The sequence below is a fragment of the Homarus americanus genome, unplaced genomic scaffold (assembly GCF_018991925.1).
Source record: "Homarus americanus isolate GMGI-L3 unplaced genomic scaffold, GMGI_Hamer_2.0 scaffold19318, whole genome shotgun sequence".
In the NCBI taxonomy this organism is placed as follows: domain Eukaryota; kingdom Metazoa; phylum Arthropoda; class Malacostraca; order Decapoda; family Nephropidae; genus Homarus; species Homarus americanus.
In genome coordinates, this window is record NW_024732238.1 from 6,993,222 (window position 1) to 7,013,512 (window position 20,291).

Genomic DNA, 20,291 nt, shown 5'->3' on the forward strand with positions numbered 1-20,291 from the left:
AGTATTACCCCGCCTAACGCGTGTTTCACTTAACGCTTTTATCATATACGCGTGCCTCGCCAGAGCTGAACTTTCACTTAACACGGATTTTTTCCACATATACACGGTGAGTGTCCGCCCGAGAGCTATTTTAGATTTGCCCCAACTGCCTGACTGCCTGTTTTAGCTCATAAAATTCATACAAATTACTGGCCAGAATATAATTTACATTGCTGAATTTTAATTTGGTGATCATTTGAATATAAACACATATTTTTTGCATTAGACATACAAATTTTAGATAAAAATTTTTCTCAAATTAACTATGTTATCTTTTGTGCAAAATATGACATTTATATTCAAAATATTCCTGGTCTTACAAGGAATCCAGCAATGTCAATTATATTATCCTAACTTAGTTTGAGGTATTATTTATTAAAATTTAGTGGTTATCCCACATCTCCTTGGGACGGTTGGTGGGGTGGGGGGGAGGAGGGACCCAACCACCATCTGTTACCCTGTGAAGAATTATTTTTTTTTATTGACTGAAGATATTTGTTTTAGCTCAAAATTATAAATTATCCGGTCTGAATATAATTTACATTGCTGAATTCTTATAATTTGATGATCATTTTGAATAAAAACATCATATTTTTGCATTAGACATACAAATTTTAGATAAAATTTTTTCTCAAATTAACTATGTTATCTTTGTGCAAAATATATGACATTTATATTCAAAATATTCCTGGTCTTACATGAATCCAGCAATGTCAATTATATTATCCTAACTTAATCTAAGGTTATTTATACTAAATGTTAAAAACCCTGGAAGGGAGGATTGGTGGGGGTGGGGGGAGGGTTGGGACTGACCGTATGGTTGGAAGAGGGGGGAGGCAAGGTGGGGTACTTTGATTGACAGATAGTGTTGTGAAGATTTTTTTTTTATTAACTGAAGATATTTGTTTTAGCTCATAAAATTCATACAAATTACTCCAGAATATGTTACATTGCTGGAATTCTTATAATTTATGATCATTTTGAATATAAACATCATATATTTTTCATTAAACATACAAATTTTAGATAAAATTTTCTCTAGGTAACTATGTTATCTTTTGTGCAAAATATATGACATTTATATTCAAAATATTCCTGGTCTTACAAGGAATCCAGCAATGTCAATTGTATTATCCTAACTTTAGTTTGAGGTATTATTTATTAAAATTTAGTGGTTTTCCCAAAATTTCTCTCTGAGAGAGGAAAGAGCCAGCAAGTAGTGTGAGAGGGGAGGAGTTGAGTCCATTATTTGAATGGACATTAACTTGGCGACTGTATTTCTAAGTATTAATTGTGCATGTACCATCATAAAATTAAGAGATGTTATTTTTACTACAACATAGGTATATGTGCCTTCAAAAGTGGAGTTTGGGGGTCACGGTTTCTTTGGAATTAATCCCATATGTTCTGTTGTTCACTTGCACGATTTCACTTAACGCGGACCTCTGGGTTCAATTGACCGCTAAGTGGGCATACTGTATATATATATATATATATATATATATATATATATATATATATATATATATATATATATATATATATATATATATATATATATATATATATACACCTAGACCCCACTTACAATAACGTGATTTCACGCATCGTCGACTTACGACCGCAGATATAGATAAAAAAAAACATACAAATTTTAGATAAAAATTTTCTAGGTAACTATGTTATCTTTTGTGCAAAATATATGACATTTATATTCAAAATATTCCTGGTCTTACAAGGAATCCAGCAATGTCAATTGTGTATTATCCTAACTTTAGTTTGAGGTATTATTTATTAAAATTTAGTGGTTTTCCCCAAAAATTTCTGAGAGGGAAGAGCCAGCGAAAGTGTAGTGTGTGAGAGTGGAGGGAGTTGAGTCCATTATTTGAATGGACATTAACTTCTGGCTACACTGTATTTCTTTCTATTAATTGTGCAATGTACCATCATAAAATTAAGATGTTATTTTTACTACAACATAGGCATGCGTCAAAAGTGGAGTTTGGGGGTCAGGCCGTTTCTATTGAATTAATCCCATATGCTCGTTGTTCACTTAACGCTGATTATCTCGTCCATATATATATATATATACAGCTAGGCCCCGACTTACGACAGGGTTAGGGACCCAAATCCAGGTCATAATTAGACATAGAATAAAAAATTTTTTTTTTTTAATAAAAATCTACAATGAAATACAGTACAGTGAAAGTAATAAATAATGAGGAATGGATACAGTGTGACTGAGCACTTACCTTTAATGTAGTCAGCTGAATGCACATGGGGCCCCCCATAATTTTCTAATTATACATGGAGACTACATTAACTGGAAACGTTTCGGTATAGAAAATGCGTGCGTCATTTGAAAAAAAAAATGGTCACAACTGCGGTGTCGTAAGTCCCGATTAAGTAAATCGAAGCAGTCGTGAGATTGGGGTCTGTATATGTATGTATATGTATGTATATATATATATATATATATATATATATATGTATGTATGTATGTATGTATGTATGTATGTATGTATGTATGTATGTATGTATGTATGTATGTATGTATGTATGTATGTATGTATGTATGTATGTATGTATGTATGTATGTATGTATGTATATATATATATATATATATATATATATATATATATATATATATATATATATATATATATATATATATATATATATATATATATATATATATATATATATATATATATATATATATGAATGGACGAGTTGTTGGTTCTGGGTAAACACAAGAAATACACTCTACCACGTTCGTAGAGTGATACAGTATATTTAATTTGTGATAAAAGTTTAAAGTCCTGCTATAATAGTAGAGATATGTCAATTTCTCTAGAAACAGGGCCGCCATTTGCAATGACGTCACCACCTACCCCGCAGACGACGTTTTCGAACAAACTCACCGCTGCAGTCGGAGTCTATCAAAGGGTGGCCTCTTCAGACCCCAAATGCCACGTTCAGGTAAGTTTTAAGGGTGTTTTTTTTATGGTCTAAGTCATAGAGATTTCGTAAGTGAAGAAATGTGCCGTGAAGAGCAGCTTCAAACATAAGGTTTGGAAGGATTTATGAGAGATAGAGGTTGGGTGTAAATGGGACTGCCCAGTATGGGCCAATAGGCCTGCTGCAGTTTCCTCCATTTTTATGTTCTTATCGACATAAAAACTCCCATTTTCACACCAGCTCAGCTGCCATGTACTCTTACCTGGTAAACTTTCTCTCTTTTTTTCAGTGTATTTACAGAGTATATCAGTACTAGATGGAGATATGAGTTAATTTAGAAGTAATAACATTGTCTGGACTTTGTTTTGAGAATGCCTGGTGTTAGGTAAACATGACAACATAGTGTTGTTCTTGTTTTGATGATTCACTAATGAACCACTGGGATATATCATCATTTATATTAATTAATGGGTAAAATTTTACTTTAACTAACATAAGTATTTGGATGCTTAGATTCGAGATAGGCTTACTGGGTAAATTTTAAGTTTTAGTCATCCCTGTACTTAGACATGTAGACTATGTTTTTTGCTGATGGTTTGTGATGTGTTATGAACGATTTTACCCTCCATTTATATCAGAAATCACTAGTTTTGAGTTACTAACCCCCCCTTCCCCTTACCGGTGTATGTTAAGGCGTTAAGCTAATCTTATAATTTATAATATAACTCATCATACCCTAACCTAACATAACCTATGACTTGTATTTTCTTATGCGATAGAAAAATGTTTTGCGATAGAAATCCCGTAGAGATAATGTGTCTTAATGTTTAAATTACTTAATCCCATAGTTAGAATCTTAAAGTTCCCCAGATGACCAAGTCCAAAATAATACCAATATTGTTTGGAAAGTTTATACTATGAAATTTGTAGTAGGGGCAGCAAATATCCATTGAATTAGTTAATGTGCTTAGTAGTATTTACATATTCAATATAGTATTACTGTATTGCACAGTAAAGCACATTTAATTTTCTAATAATATTAATTTACAGAGCCGATCAGCTGAGAAGGTTGGATAACTACTTCCAGGGTTCATCAAGGCAGAAGAAAGAAATTTACCAAAAGTAGATGTCTTTATGACTGTAGAGTATTATCAAGAACTCGGCCATCCAGCCATGAAGCACGTTAAATTACATCTGTCATCTGATCATCTCAAGCCCATCCCCTGGCCTTGGTCGTCCTCTAGTCCTTCCACAACATTAAATATAGACCTCAGAGACGAAAACTTCCACTTTCCAGACATGAAATAGAGAACAGTGATGAAAAATTCCAAGTTGGAGTTATCGGTCTTTTGCATCATTTTGGCAGCCAGCAAGTAAATACACACGATGATACTCAAACAGTAATTTATTTTAACCTAAAAATAAGGTATGCCTGTGTATATCAACATTGTATATGGCCGCAAGTCTTGTAGTTCTGCTGGTAACAACACACACAGTACACCACAGCCGGCTACCTTCAGACTCCCGCTCGGCGGCTTGAGCAAGTATGTGATGTCACAACCAATCACAGAGCTTTTCGCAGTCACATGTCTTTTTAGCTACTTTTAACCCCTATTTTTTGTACACTTTTTGGCCCAATTTATTAAAAAATATAATTACCATAGTGAATTTAAGTGTTTTCTTTATCCATTGACCTGTCATCTTACGAAAAAATTCCGATTTTCAACGCGTCCATTGGTCATGGGACAATCCGTGACTAAGGTAATTTTATTAACTTAAGTTATCTGTCAATCAACTCAACAAATCCAATGCAAACCTGAGCATTCCCTGTTGGTCTTGAGCAAAGTCATCCAGGTACCACTCTAGTATCTGAGGCAGCCTCAGCACCCCGTCCTTCACTTGCACCTCCTGCGACAGGTAGGACTTGGTGGCTCCCTCCAGCGCTGCCTCCAAGTTACTGCTGCTGTACACCCTCACTACCGGACACGTCTGTGGGTGCACACGATGGCAAGACCAAGGTATGTGTGAGTGCATTTGTGTGATTTTATGTTGCATATGTGTTGTGTGTGTTAATACCGTGGATGGTGGTTTTTATGTTGTGTGCAAAGTGTGTCTTCCAGTACATACATACACTCGAGTAATGTACAATGTATACCAAGGTGAGCAGGAGACCACCACTTAAGTCAGTAACGCTCACCTTGGCGCCACAGTTAAGGGCGAAGTGTATTCTGGGGTCGACGTGAGGAAGGGAGTGTTTGAGGCGGGGGTCACCGGGTGCCAGGACTGGGTTCCCGAAGCTGGGGTGAATCTTGTTTCCTGGGGAAGAACATAAGCTGACATGAGCCACAGGTAAGAAACCTCTCGTCAAATGCTCGACCCTGGAAAAAGTTGACCAAGAATGCAGATAATAAGGCTTGTTAAATCTGTAGTTTCTCAGGAATCTTTTGAAACTTTAGAACTGTAATAAATAACAGTCGAGAGGTACGGCTGTCAAGTAAATACAGGGCTCTCTTCCTGCCCTAATGGTCACTAGCTCATGCTAAGGGCAACCCCTATCCACCTTCTTGTCAGTAGGTCCCTAACTTTACAGTAAAGGAAGTGAAGGCAGCCGTGTGCTGTGCTGGTCACAGTGCCACCTTGTGTAACAAAGACAAAATAAAATACAGTATAGGAATGACTTTCATAATATTACATATCATTATTCGGCTAAATTCACATAATGAAGGAACGTGTAACTGTATAAGCCTGGCATCAGTCAATAAAACAGGTTTATTAGTACTGTACTCAGATTCTTCAGACCATTTCTTAGACAATAGAATCCACTCTCAAGGGATTTCACAGTCAGTTCAAAGTTAAATAAATGTTATTATACCTGGCCGAAGTTGTCAACATTTAAGAATTCAAAGACATGGATCATATGGATCAGTTTTTTTTTTACGAGAGACTTGGGACTCACAAGGGAGGAAGAACAGGACCAAAAACATGGTAAGACGAACACTTGAGTGTCTGACAGCAAAACAAACATGCTTGTACAAACCTCTGAGGATGCCGTGTTCGATGTGGTCAAGGGTGTAGGCGTGGGCGCCGATGGTGTAGGCGGTGGTGGACCAGAAGTTTTCCACGTGCAGGGTTGAGGAGGGCAGTGTGTCCATCTGAGTCAGGCTGTCCACCGTCAGGGCGTTGTACACATCTTAAGGCACACACTATAAGGAAATTTATGCTGCGTCTACTCTCTCGTCTACTAACACACACCATATCTCTCTCTCTCTCTCTCTCTCTCTCTCTCTATTATATTCTTGGAATTTTCCTCATTCAGAGTTTAAAAAAAAAAAAAAAATTTTTTTTATCATTTATTCTCATTTAACCTTGCAAAAAAGGTTCTAATTACGGAAAATTTCAAATTTGTAGGGAATTAAGTGACCCCCAAAAAAGATTTAATAGTGACCGAAGGTTTAGATCAGCCTACACCTACATTGATCTCACAACCTGCCACATATTATTAAACTAAACAAAAACAATAAACATGTCTTATTCCTGCTATGTGTTGTAATCCCTTGAGTACGATGACTTAACTTCAGAACGATGACTTAACCCCTTTAGTACTGTTACCGCCACAGTAGGATAAACTAGAAGAGAGAGAGAAAGAGAGGGATAGAGAGAGATAAAGGGAGACAGGAGAGAGACAGAGTGAGTGTTTACAACGAACTTTACTGAGGTCATAAATGTAAAACTAACTCGCTCCTTGTGAGGTTCAGAAGATAGTCTCTAGCCGTCCAGTGAGCTAGCAAGTCAGGGAGCTAATAAGTCCTACATTAGACCCGAAACACGCAAGTTTTTATATGGTTTAACACCCTACTCTTCTTAAATATATCATATGTAGTTGTCAATAGTGAAGGAACGTACGAGTGAATTAATTATCGCATACATAACATATGTAATTTGTACTCTGCAGGTTTTGACCGAATAAAGAACAATCGAGTCCTACGTGCAAGGGTCTCATTATCCCACAGTACAATGACTTAACCCCTTCAGACTTAACCCCTTCAGTACAATGACTTAACCCTTTCAGTGCGATGACAACCCCTTCAGTACAATGACTTAACCCTTTCAGTACGATAATTTAACCCCTTGAGTATGATCACTCAATAGATTAAGTCATCGTACTTAAGGAATTAAGGTGTTGGGGGATGGTTGTCTTAGCTGAGCAAAACCTAAAATAACAGATCGATGTTTCATGAACTGATACATGTCATTCGTCATTCACGCACGATATACTGTATAGCTATCACTACCAAACTATGACTTGTAAAAAAAAAAACACACACACACACGACAAGCACAATAAAGGATACTAATGATGAAGACTAGTTTCTCTGTGTCATCAATGCCAGCGATGTCCACCTCCGTAGTCTGCCAGCACGCTGCGCGCATACACGCGCGCACGCACACACGCACACACACACACACACACACACACGGGGCACGAGTAGCACATAAAAGGATACTAATGAAGAAGACTAGTTTCTCTGTGTCATCTAGGCCAGCGATGTCCACCTCACGTAGTCTGCCAGCTAGGACGCAGTACTCCCTGTGTGAGACACCTGACATGTAATAATAATAATAATATAATAGTAATAGTTTTTTGGGAGTCTCAGGTGTACACTAGGTGAAAAAAAGAGCATGTTTCAGGAGGGTCCGATGATTTTGGAACTGAACAATCCTGTAGTCTCGCTAGGGTTGCTAGGCATGATTGTGAGATATTTCCTACCTATTATGGTAGATCTAATTTAGTTACTTTGTAGTGGATTCCTCACCTAAAAGTGACATTTTTCGCTGAGTAGCCGAACCTTCTCGAATTCCCCAGCCTACGCCTCCAGTGCCGCCTGTCGGGGCAGGGGTCAACTATCTACCCACGCCTACCCCCGCCTTATAAGGCCTGACACCGCTGTGACCAGCCTCTCTCTACTCACTGCCACCAGCAAGCAACACCTCCTCCTCCGCGCCAGCCGGGCAGCTGCCGCTCCTGCCGGCGACCTTGGCGTCCCTCAAGCTGCTTGTCCTCCTCTGGGCACCCTCACCAATCAGCTCTCTCTACTCAACGCTTGTTACCATGCTGCCTACCCAGCACCAAGCTGCATTGTACATCCAATACAATAAGTATACAGTGAGCACATTGTGAGTTTTCTTTCTCCATCCCATCCTGAGTGTGAACCAATATCTTATAACCCCACAACTATATTCAAAATATAAAATCAGTTCATTGCTATGTGATTGGTGAATAACAATATACCTCATGGGCTTTTATCAAAAACCTTCTGTTATGCCGAGACAAAATTTTTTATTATAATGTTTGTAAACTAGGTGTTTTGATTATTTTCTGTCCCAAGCAACAGTTATTTTGGCAAGTTTAAGAAGATTTTAATGTATATATTGATGTATTACTCACGTAAGAATTTTCTGGAATGTATTACATCATTTGTGTTATATTTTACTTCTTATTGTAAGCCTAGATCATTTTAGAATTATCCAGGCATGTCTTGAGCCGACCTCCAGCGTCTGGATATCACTAAAATGCTCTAGGCGTCTGGCAAGACATATAAGCGTCAGGGAGCAGCCTTGAGTCAGGTCGATCGTTTCTGCTCAGTATCAAGAAGCCTAGTAGGACAACTGAAGAGTTGTGCAAGGATTGTGGAATTGTTGTGATCCATATAAAGTGAAAAGACAAAGGAATTGTACACTGGAAGTGTGCTGTCTACAATATATATTCGAAGTGAGAAATCCAGCTGTGAAGCCACTACCCTGCGAACAGTGTTGTGAAAAATTAGTGACTATTAAAATTGACTATAGTGCACGACTGTGTTTCTGGGACCCGGTGGAATTCAACTTGCCTGTTATTTGTCTGTACACTAATACCGATCGTCGGGAAATTACCGGAGACTGGCGGGACAGATAGTGGTAATTCGACGACACTTGTGAGATATCTACTGCTTCTGTACAAAGCCTGGCCGTTGGTAACCAGTGGTGGGAGCTGGGTAAATGGTGAAAGGAGGGTCGAAACACTTTATTCATTGTAATTTTTTTCGCAGGAGAATTATAGAGATAACCACAGCATTTCATGAATAACCTGAATACAGTCGGCCCTTCACATACGCGGGTTTAGCATTCACGGATTCGCAAATACGCGGATTGCCCCGCCAGAGGAATATTCTGTACATTGAAGTAATTGAAGTACATTCAAATCGCGTGCCATTCAACTCGCGCGCGGCACCGAACACGGGACACCGCCCGCTCCCTCTACCTCACACACACACACGCATAGCTCTCCCTCACTCAGTCAGTCTCGCTGTAACCACACTTGTGTTGACATCAGCATTGTAGTTGCAAAAATATTACATTTCCGTGAATGTATTATATCAAGCACAGTATGAATAGAATATCACTAATATAAGAGTATTTTAACCGAAAACTACTGAAAAAACGAGTAACATCTCTTGAACATTGGAAGGTTAGGTAAAGTCTCTTTTTTTCGTCATGTATTTTATCCTAATTTACATTGAAATACATCACGTTTCAGCAAAAGTACTATTTATTTCTGAGAATATGGAAATGTAATATTTTGCTGAAATGACGTACGTATTACAGTGGAAAGTGACGAAAGCAATGACTCGCTTTCTTTCGCTCAAAAGATGTTACCGTAATCGCTTTTCAAATGGTTTTCAGTTAAAAAACTGTTGTATTACAATAATATTCTATCCTATCATTAGCCTTATAATCCCACAACTGAAAACCATTCGAAAAGCGATTACGGTAACATCTTTTGAACAAAAGAAAGCGAAAGTCATTGTTTTCGTCACGATTTTGTCCCACATTCCACTGTAATACTTACGTCATTTCAGCAAAAATATTTAATTTCTGTGAATGTAGTATATCAAGCACAGTATGAATATAATATCATTGTAATATAACAGTATTTTAACGGAAAACTATTAAAAAAACGAGTATCATCTCTTGAACATTGGAAGGTTAGGTGAAGTCTTTTGTTTTCATGTATTTTATCCTATTTTACATTGAAATACATCACGTTTCAGCAAAATTACTATTTATTTCCAAGAATATATTCATTCAGGCGCAGTTTAGGTAAAATATACGTGTGATGTAACATTTTTTTAATTGAAAATGATTCGAAAAACACGTACCCTCTAGCCCTGTTCAAGGAGAGGACTGGGAGAAGCTGTTTGGTGCTGCAGACGATGGCAAGGAAAATGATTTGGATGGATTTTAATGAAAATATTCAGAAATATGGTATCGTAGTATTTATTCAAGTCAATTAGGATAGAATATTATTGTAATACAACAGTAGTGACGATGTGGAGGAGGCGGAGGGATAGAGCGGGGAGGAGGTGACTGGCGGGAGCAGGAACAAGTGGAGATGCCAGTCAGTACATTACGGGTGTATTAATTGTTTTTATAGTTATTTTTGCATTTTAATGTTAAATACTGTACATTACGTTTCAACAAAACTACCATTTATTTCTGAGAACATGGAAATGTAATGTTTTTGCTGAAATGATGTACGTATTACAGTGGAAAGTGACGAAAGCAATGACTTTCGCTTTCTTTCGTTCAAAAGATGTTACCGTAATCGCTTTTCGAATGGTTTTCAGTTGTGGGATTATAAGTCTAATGATAGGATAGAATATTATTGTAATACAGTACGAGTACAACAGTTTTTTAACTGAAAACCATTCGAAAAGCGATTACGGTAAAATATTTTGAACAACAAAAGAAAGCGAAAGTCTTTCGTCATGATTTTATCCCACTTCCCACTATAATATGTACGTCATTCCAGCAAAAATATTACATTTCCATATTTATTTCCGAGAATATATTCATTCAGTCACAGTTAAGGTAAAATATACTTGTGATGTAATATTTTAATGAAAATCCAGTATCGTAGTTTTCTCTTGTTTCAAATTTAATTAACAAAGATTGATGTTTCAAATGTAATGAACAAAAATTTATGTCCAGTATCTATAAATTAACTTTAATAAATGAATACTTTGTTTTACATCGTCCTGTGCTACCATACCATGGATTTGGCTACTTTGGGCTCGCAAGAGATCTGCCCTGGCAACTGTACCGACACTCACAGCTGGTGGTGTGTTGGTGCATCATTTCCATTGTTTACTGGTACAGTGAGTTCTGCTATAACGCGTGTTTTGATAACGCGAATTTGCTCTAACGCGATTTATGAATTCGGAACAATATTTGTATAACGCGATCGCTTGTTTGCTATAACGCGATTTTTGCTTACTATTTCTCCAATTTTGTGGTATTAACTGTGAATATGGTAAAGAAGAATATCTCCAAAAAGCATTCTGATGATAGAATTCCCGGTGATTATCGTAAAAGAAAGGATATAACACTTGAAGAGAAGCTTGATGTTATCAACCTCAAAATCACCCTTCTCCCCCATCAAGTTACATTCATATTTTTTCAAGGTAAAGTGTTAAATTTACTGTATGATTTCATTATTAGATATGAATGTAACATTTATTTAGACTGTGCTATCCTTTGTGTTAGGCTAACTACTAAATTTTTTCGATTTCGAGTAATCTGCACCTAACCCTATTTTCTCCATAAGCCCTGTTATTTCTATTACGCGATTTTCTATAACACGATATTTTACAAGAACACAATTATCGCGTTATAGCAGAACTACCTGTAGTTACTGGTAAATATTTTTCAACCTAACGAAACTATTACCCGTTTAGAGGTCGACCCCCAATTTTTGCCAAATAATTTGGTCTTAAAAACTCGAACTACACACAGGTATATACGGTAAATAAGGACATGGGGGGCCAGGGATTTTTTAGGGGGGGGGGGGCAGCAATAGTACACGGATTTTTAACATTCACGGGTATCTCTGTTACCTAACCCCCGTGAATGTTAAGGGCCGACTGTAATATCATTAGTATGATAATTAATTTAGAGGTGACTACATAAAGAAATAACTCTCCGTCACACACAGCACCTTGTTACAGACACACTCACATACACAAACATACACACAGCACTTTGTCACACACACAGCATCTTGTTACACATAGCACCTTGTTACACACAGACACACACACTACTACTACTACTTTGATGTCACTCCGAGTCGAGTATGGCGATCATCCAGCTATGATACAATGATATGCCTAACTAAGGATGTCATCTTCGTTGCCGATACGGGACTGGCAGAGTTTTTCACAGAAGTTGCACATGTGAATGGCTCCATCTAGTGTGTGAGGAGCGGCGACAGCGTTTTTCCGGCGTTGGCGCTTGTCTGCCTCGGTATGCAGTCAGGCTAACTCGAAAGTATTGTCACCTTCTCGTGTGGTGCTCCTCCAAGCGTTACGGTGTGGAGTAGTCGTCTCCCAGGTGAGGGGGTCGATTTGGCACTTTTTCAGGTTAGTCTTATGACTATCCTTATACCTTTCCAGTTGCCCGGCAGCATTACGTTTACTATTCGTTAGGTGACTGTAAAGTAGCTGCTTTAGCAGTCTACTGTCATCCATGCGGATAACATGGCCAGTCCAGCGTAGTTGTTCATGGATAATGATAGTGTTTATGCTCTTACATTTGGAGTCAGCGAGAATACTGGCATTTGTACTCTTGTCTTCCCAGCGAACTCGGAGGATGGAATGTAAACTACGCTGAAGAAAGTTTTCAAGTTCCCTGAGGTGCCTCATGTATGTGACCCAAGTCTCGCTGCCATATACGGTAGCAGGGTGGGGAGGACCACTGCTCGATATACGTACAACTTTGTAGATAATTTCAGCACCCTACAGATGAAGTCACGGGTACAGAGTCTGCCAAAGGCTTGAGATGCACGTCAGTTCTGATGTTGAATCTCTTCATCGATGTCCGCAGTGGAGGACAGGTGGAAGTCGAGATAATGAAAGTGGGTAACATTAGAGAGGGTAGTATCGTTAAGCTGGTTGGATGGTGGAGGTGTGACTGAACCAGGGGCAGGTTGAAAGAGAATCTGAGTGTTATGTACATTCACCTCAAGGCCGAAGTGTGCATACGCATCTGTGTAGGTGTTCAGGATTTCCTGTAGGTCGCATTCAGTGTGAGCGACAAGGGTGAGGTCGTCTCCATACTGAAGTTCAGGAATGGAAGCTGCCGACACCTGGAGTCGCTTTATGTAGAAAAGACCCCCCAGGTTCTTCCGGTACTGGATGTCCAACCAGCCAGCTAAATTGGCACTGGCATTAGTAAGGAAGGCAGCCAAGAAAATGGAAAGAGTTGGTGCCAGTACACATCCTTGTTTTACCTCATTTGGAGGGGAAAGAACTCTGACTGGGTACCATTGTGCAGAACACTGCCGTTCATGCCATCGTGGAGTTGCCTTACGATGGCGATGAATTTTGGTGGATAACCTAAACGGTTGAGCGTCCGCCAGAGGGCTTCCTTGTTTACCGAGTCGAAGGCCTTTGTTAGGTCGATGAAGGCCATGTACAGGTCCCAACGCTGTTCTCTGCACTTTTCCTGCATCTGGCGGGAAGCAAAGGTCATGTCAGTGGTGCCATGTGAGTCTTAAGCCACATTGAGATTAAGAGAGGAAGTTTTCTGCATCAAGAAGAAGTCTGTTTAAGAGAACTTGGGTGATAATCTTGCCAGCTACAGACAGCAGCGAGATCCCACGGTAGTTGCCACTGTCTGACTGGTCTCCCTTGTTCTTATAAATATTGACGTTGGAGGAGTCTTTAAGAGCTTGGGGGATTTTCTCCTTTTCCAATATATTCTCCAGGAGAGAGTGGAGACAGCTAGTAAAATGAGGTCTTCCTGCTTTTATACACCTCGGCCTTGATTCTATCAGGCCCTGAGGCTTTAATATTTTTCATGAGTTTGATAACAGTAGCTACCTCGTCCAGGGATGAAGGATAGCTGAGATGGGTCAGCTCTAGATGCTGAGAGAACTGCTGGGTAGTCAGGACATCTACATTGGTGTTTTGGTTGAGCAGCGAATGGTAGTGCATTTCCAGTGCTGACTGATGCCTTCTTCGTCTTTAATTAGGGAGTTACGGTCGCATGAGTGGAGGGAAGCTGTGCCATGAGTGATTGGCCCATAAAATATTTTAGTAGAATTGAAAAATTCGCACATGTTTTGTTGATCTGCAAGTTTTTGTGGTTCATATGCTTTATTTTTAAACCAGTCATTCTTTAGTTTGTAAAGTTCTTGCAGAAGGTATCAGCTTTGGTCCGAGACTGAGGGTTGTTCTGCCAGTCACAGAAAGCAGCACGTTTATCATCGATGAGTACTTTGATTTCCTGATAATTTTCATCAAACCAGTCCTGGTGTATTCTTTCGATCTGGCCGAGGGTCTCTCTGCAGGTTTTTCTCATGACAGTTTCGAGAATATCCCATTCGGCACTGGAATTAGGGTTGTTTGTTGTTGGGTTGTTTATCAGCCCATGTTCGAGCTGCTCTCTGAAAGCATGTGCTACCGCTGGATCCTCCAGATGGTTAGAGTTAAAACTTCTTCTGGAGGCTTGTTGCCTTCGCCGTTTAGGGGTGACGTGAAGTGAGAGCTTAGCTCTGATGAGTCGATGATCAATGTCACAGTGGTCTGAGCCACGCATTGATCGGTTGATGAGGACATCTCGGCGATCCCTTTCTCTGACAATGATGTAGTTTATGAGATGCCAGTGCCTAAACAAGGTATTGGTGATAACGAAGTTGTGTGCAGCACACTTGTTGAGGAGGAGTAGGCAGTTGGGATTACACATGCCAAGTCCATTCCTCCCTATGGTTCCCTGCCAAATGTCAGCATCTCTGCCAACTCCGGCATTAAAGTCACCAAGGAGTACAACCATATCTTCTCTAGAGATACAGGTTAGCACTCTGTCAAGGTCGGCATAAAAGGCCTCCTTGATGTCATCCTCTGCATCAAGTGTTGGGGCATATGCACTGATGAAAAAGGCATGACGTGAGTGAGTCAGTGGGACTCTAAACGTCATGAGGCACTCGTTGATCCCAACAGGCATTTCAGTTGGCCTGTAAAGGCTGCATTGGTGGATGGCAAAGCCAACTCCATAAATGCGGTTTCTCTCCACAGCAGGCTTACCCTTCCAGAAGAAGGTATAGCCAGACCCCTGTTCTGTGAGTGATCCTCATCTGGGACTCATTAATGGCTGCTTTATTGATGCTATACCTAGCCAGCTCTTTTGCCACAGTGGCAGTTCTTCTTTCAGTATGCTCATTTGTGCCAGTATCCAGAAGGGTCCTGACATTCCATGCAGTGACCATATGAGTTTGTTTTTGTTTTGATCTGAGATTATAATTGTGTTTTCGACCACAGAAGGATGACCTTACTGAGAGCGCTTGCCCAGTCAGGGTTTTTTTTTTTAGGCAGGCTATGTTTAGGGCACCTTTTCTATCCCCCTCTTCATGTGAGGTGACCAGAGTGGCTCCTTGAAAAGGCTGCTCAGTCACACAGACAGGACCGGATTGCACTGCTGCCAAGATCCCAGTGCATAAACGACCCTCTAATCTCTGCCGCCAATGTGCAGAGTTGTGACTAAAGAGTCCCAGCAGTCATCTCTGCCTGTGCCATCGCCATCGGACTTTTCGGGGTATAGGGGTTTTGATGATGATTAGAGGTATGATGAACTGAATGTTGGCTGCGCGTGAGTTGATTTATGTGGTGAAGCAAGAGCGCAGGCTGCAACCACACATCCTGGCTCTCCCTTTTCCTGATCCAGTGGTGCAAGTGTAGCAACAACTGGGGAGAGGGCGAGTCACAATGGATTGCCAATAGCCCAGTTTGTTGGGTTTTGCCTTAATAGCCTGTCCATCAGGCATTGCCTTCGTCCGCCAGTGTAGTTGTTGGGTTTCCATGGTGGTCACCTCTTCTGCCTACACCGTTGTTGAGGTCTTGTTGGAACTCTGTAATCATGTCTACCTGATATGGAGCTCCACCGCATATTTTTTGTTCGGGGTTTACTCCCGTAGCCTTATACCTGCCAAGGTTAATCTGCAAGGCAGAGGGGCGGGGGTTGGTAGGCGCCAGGACGTGTCCACATGCCAGCGGGACTATGCGCCGTCCCTCTGGTGCCCATTGCTACTCCGAGATCCCCTGCTGATCTAGCCTGGGCCCACGAGGCACCCAGTTACCGTGTGTTGCCACGAGGAGGCACAGTAGGAGTCTTGATGATGAGGAGGCTGTGTACTGGCAGGGGAAGACTTATGCAAGTTGCTTCCCTGTTCGCCAAGAAGGCTAGCCAGCGGAGGCAGCTGAAAGCAAGAGGGAGCAAACAGTGCCTGCACCTTAACACTAACATAATGCTGCCACTCTACACGCATTTCACCACCGCACGCACACACACACTTCTAACAGGTAATCCATCAACTGTACTGTGCCAAGTCAGCTCTGGATCAGTTGCAGGTATGGAACTTAACTTGTGTGGGATTTAATTATGGTCCCCGACAGCTGAAACTTATTGAATTTATGACAGGTGTAGGGCTTAACTGTGATCACCAAACAGGCATAGAACTCACCTGTACTCCTGGGAGTCCCTGAGGGCTTTGTAATTAACAGTACCAGCCTCCTCGTTGAAGAACTTCCCCGTCAATCTGCAAGTGTTAGAAGGGTCATGGTCTTAATAGGCCTCAACCTGACTTAACCTCACCTTTAACACTGTGGACCAGTCCAAATGAGCCCCAGTCCTTAATGGTCAAGAAAATATATGTTATAGAGCGACAATGTTACCTAACTGTTCACGGTTGCACACACACACAGTACCTAGTTACACACGCACACAAAATACCTTGTTACAGACACGCAGCACCCCATGGCCAGCCAAACAGAGGTGACCATTGTATATTATAGTGACCATTATCTTTAAGTGATATGATGATATTTCACCAAAAAGAAACATATATCCCTGGACCTCACTCGTGGTGGGTATTCTGGTTTACCTCAACATAGACTTCTGCAGCAGTTGAGATATGGTCAGGACGTCAGTAGTGGAGGGGCCATTGGCGCTCTTGTCATCACTTCCCTCCAAGTTTAACACTTTAACAGCTGTTGACATTTTCAAGTCTTGAATGGTTCTCTCTAAACTGAAACAGAAAAGAACTCTTACAGTATATTAAAATGCCTTATCGCGGGTACATACATTCGAACCCTCGACCTCTGCCCACCCGGGCACAGGTCATCGACCCACAGAGAAACTGTGGGCACTGCGGGCAAAACGAGTGTTACGAGCCCACTGCCTTGCCGGCGGTACTCAGGATGCCAAATCCACCGAACATTGCCCGTTAAAGTACCTGTAAAAGAGAGAGAGTGAAGCACCATTGCGGAGAAGAGAAAGGGAAGAAATATTATCAACTAAAGGAGGAGAATCAATAAGATGAAGTGCCTTTAATTCCACCCTATCTAACAGTTGGACAGAAAAAGAGCCACCCCAGATGATAAAGCAGTACTCCAAGTTAAGACGAATGTATCCCTTATAAACTTGAAGCAACTGCTCAGGAGTGAAGAAGTTATGGCATCTGTACAGCATTCCCAGCTTTAGGGAGGCAGCTTTAGCAATGTTGTGGAAGTGTGGCTTAATTTGCCTAATTTTCTTATGCAGAGTAAAAGCAAATAGGGATTTAAAAATTGAAATTATAACACTAAGAAATTATTGGGTTTTGGTGTTGGAGGGTGTGCGATCAGATTTCTCATAATACCTTAGTTATGCTATGCAACATTGGTTAAGGATTTACGTTTTCTGTGATTGTGTTTTGTCCGTATTTTCTATATAAACTTTCTCTGATATTTTCTAATGCTTCACAAGCTTAATAAAACAAACACCATTAACTTTGTTTTATTAATTACAGTACCGGTATTATGTTTAATGCAAGGGCTGTCTGGAGGGAGGACCAGCAGGGCAGGTCACATGAGGTAGGACCCCTACTGAAGGTAAACCGCCCACACCTTGCCCCAGAGGTAGGTGTGTAATAATAATAATAATAAACGGTTTATTAATAGAGTTGCAGCCGGTGGCTGAAAATATACAGACTTACATTTGATTTAGACATAATGATATAATATGCATTGAATACATTTACAGGGCTGTACAGTACATAAATCAGGAGTTGTTTAGTATTTCAACAATAGATGGGATGGTGCTATTCTTATATCTATCGGTGCGGGCTCTTATGGGCTGAATTGTTATAGTGGCGGACTGTGCGAGGTGGGTGGGGGACTGCCGGTGGCAGGAGGTGGCGATGATGAGGGTGGTGCATTAGTTCACTACCAAACCTTGCCAGTGCTTGGTGGTGGAAGTCACCGGGGGATGGTATTCCCAGGGTGGAGAGAGCGTTGATGTAGCCGGAGTATTCTGCGCCGAGCATGATTCTGCAGGCCCTTTTCTGTACCTTCTCTAGCCGACATTGTTGGGTGGAGTTGAGAGAAGACGACCAGGCTGGTGACGCATACGTTAGTTTGGGGAGAATAAAGGCATTGTAGATAGTCCTCAGCTCTGGCGTGGGTGTCCCAAGTGACCTAAGTCGTCGTAGCATGTAGAGTCGGTACGAGGCTGCCTTGACTGTGTTATTTACATGGGCCTTCCAGTCCAGTTTGTTGTCTATAGTTACACCCAGTAGTTTGCCAGACTGCACTAACTGCAGAGGATGGGCACCCATTGTGACTGCTGGAGCTTGCACTGGAGTGGTGGCGGTATTGATGTGCATGACTACAGTTTTGGTGTGGTTGATGGTGACCTTGTTCTCCGTAGTCCATGCCTGTAGCCTGTCCAGGGTGCCTTGTAGCGATGAGTAGTCCAGTGAGGTGTTGTCCATACTAACCCCCACAGTGCAATCATCCACGTACTTCCACCTGTGAGGAGTGTCCGATAGAGAGTCGTTGATCAGGATGAGGAAGCACAGTGGTCCCATCTCGGTCCCCTGGGGAACACCGCAGGTGAGGTGTTGGAATGTGGAGACCGAGCCCTGATACCTCACTGCCTGACGACGTCCACTCAAGAAATCAGTGAGCCATGAGACCAGGTTGGTGGGCAGCCCTAGTGCAATGGCCTTGTTGATAACAGTGCAGTGATCAACAAGGTCAAAGGCCTTCTTGAAGTCAACAGGGGCAAAGGCCAGTGATGTCTAACATTTCTGCAGGTTTTTGTGCAGAGAATCCAGAAAGCTCACTGAGCAGTGTAATGTAGAGGAGGTCCTCATATTGCCAAATTGCTGTGGATCATTTGGCTGATAGACTGTAGCAAATGCCCACTCAGAAACAAAGTCTTCACAGAGCAGACTGGGTATGGGGGTAACGACAACTGGCCTGAGGTCGTTAGGGGACTGTGGGGTGGTGACCTTGGGGATGGGGGTGACAAATGCAGTTTTCCATTCATTAGGGCATTTGCTTTGTCCGAGGGATGCATTAATAATAGAACAGAGGGGGGTGGCAAGTTCGACTGCAAACTCCTTGTATATTTTGATTGGGAGGTCAATTGGGGTCGTGGAGCATTTTGATTTAAATTTAGCCGGCGGGGTGGACATCCACTACCGAATGAAGGGACTTTTCAACATAAGATGACTCCTGGCAGGAACAAAGGTGTCGGCAGCTTCCATTACTGAACTTCAGTATGCAGACGACCTCACCCTTGTCGCTCACACTGAACACAACCTACAGGAGATCCTGAACACCTACGCAGATGCGTATGCACACTTCGGCCTTTAGGTGAATGTATGTAACACTGAGATTCTCTTTTAACCTGCCCCTGGTTCAGCCACACCTCCACCATCCATCTAGCTTAACGGTACTACCCTCTCTAATGTTACCCACTTTCAGTATCTCGGCTCCCACCTGTCCACCACTGCGGACATTGATGAAGAGATTCACCCTGCTATATGGCAGCAAGACACGTTTTTTAGTTTAACAAATTTATTGACAAAGCTTAGAGAACAGTGGGTTACATACAGGAGGCACCTCAAGGCACTTGAAAACGTTCACCAATGTAGTCTATGTTCCATCCTCCAAGTTCGCTGAGAAGACAAGAGGACAAAAGCCAGTACATATGGCATCACAAAAATTGTGATCAAATCCCAGGTTGCTGATCTGACTTTCTGCCTTATTTACACGCAATTGCAGGGTCTCAATTGTTTCTCTTACTTTAACAACACAACATAAATATATCATTTCTCACTCTTGATATTTTTTTACGGCCCATTATTATTGTTATTATTATTATATATAATTTATATTTTTATTATTATTATTTTCTTTTATTGTAATTG

At 41.0% G+C, this 20,291-nt stretch overlaps 1 protein-coding gene across 1 annotated transcript in view; it reads right to left on the reverse strand.

Annotated features, from left to right (window-relative positions):
• Positions 1 to 20,291, reverse strand: part of LOC121868416 — a 45,446-nt gene that overhangs the window by 6,967 nt on the left and 18,188 nt on the right. The window contains exons 2-7 of the mRNA XM_042369033.1: positions 16,977 to 17,120; positions 16,557 to 16,631; positions 7,507 to 7,589; positions 6,039 to 6,191; positions 5,199 to 5,317; positions 4,818 to 4,990 (exon numbers count right to left, since the gene is read on the reverse strand). Of these exons, the coding sequence (XP_042224967.1) occupies positions 4,818 to 4,990; positions 5,199 to 5,317; positions 6,039 to 6,191; positions 7,507 to 7,589; positions 16,557 to 16,631; positions 16,977 to 17,092 (719 nt within the window). The 5' untranslated portion in view covers positions 17,093 to 17,120. The remainder of the gene's footprint in view (positions 1 to 4,817; positions 4,991 to 5,198; positions 5,318 to 6,038; positions 6,192 to 7,506; positions 7,590 to 16,556; positions 16,632 to 16,976; positions 17,121 to 20,291) is intronic.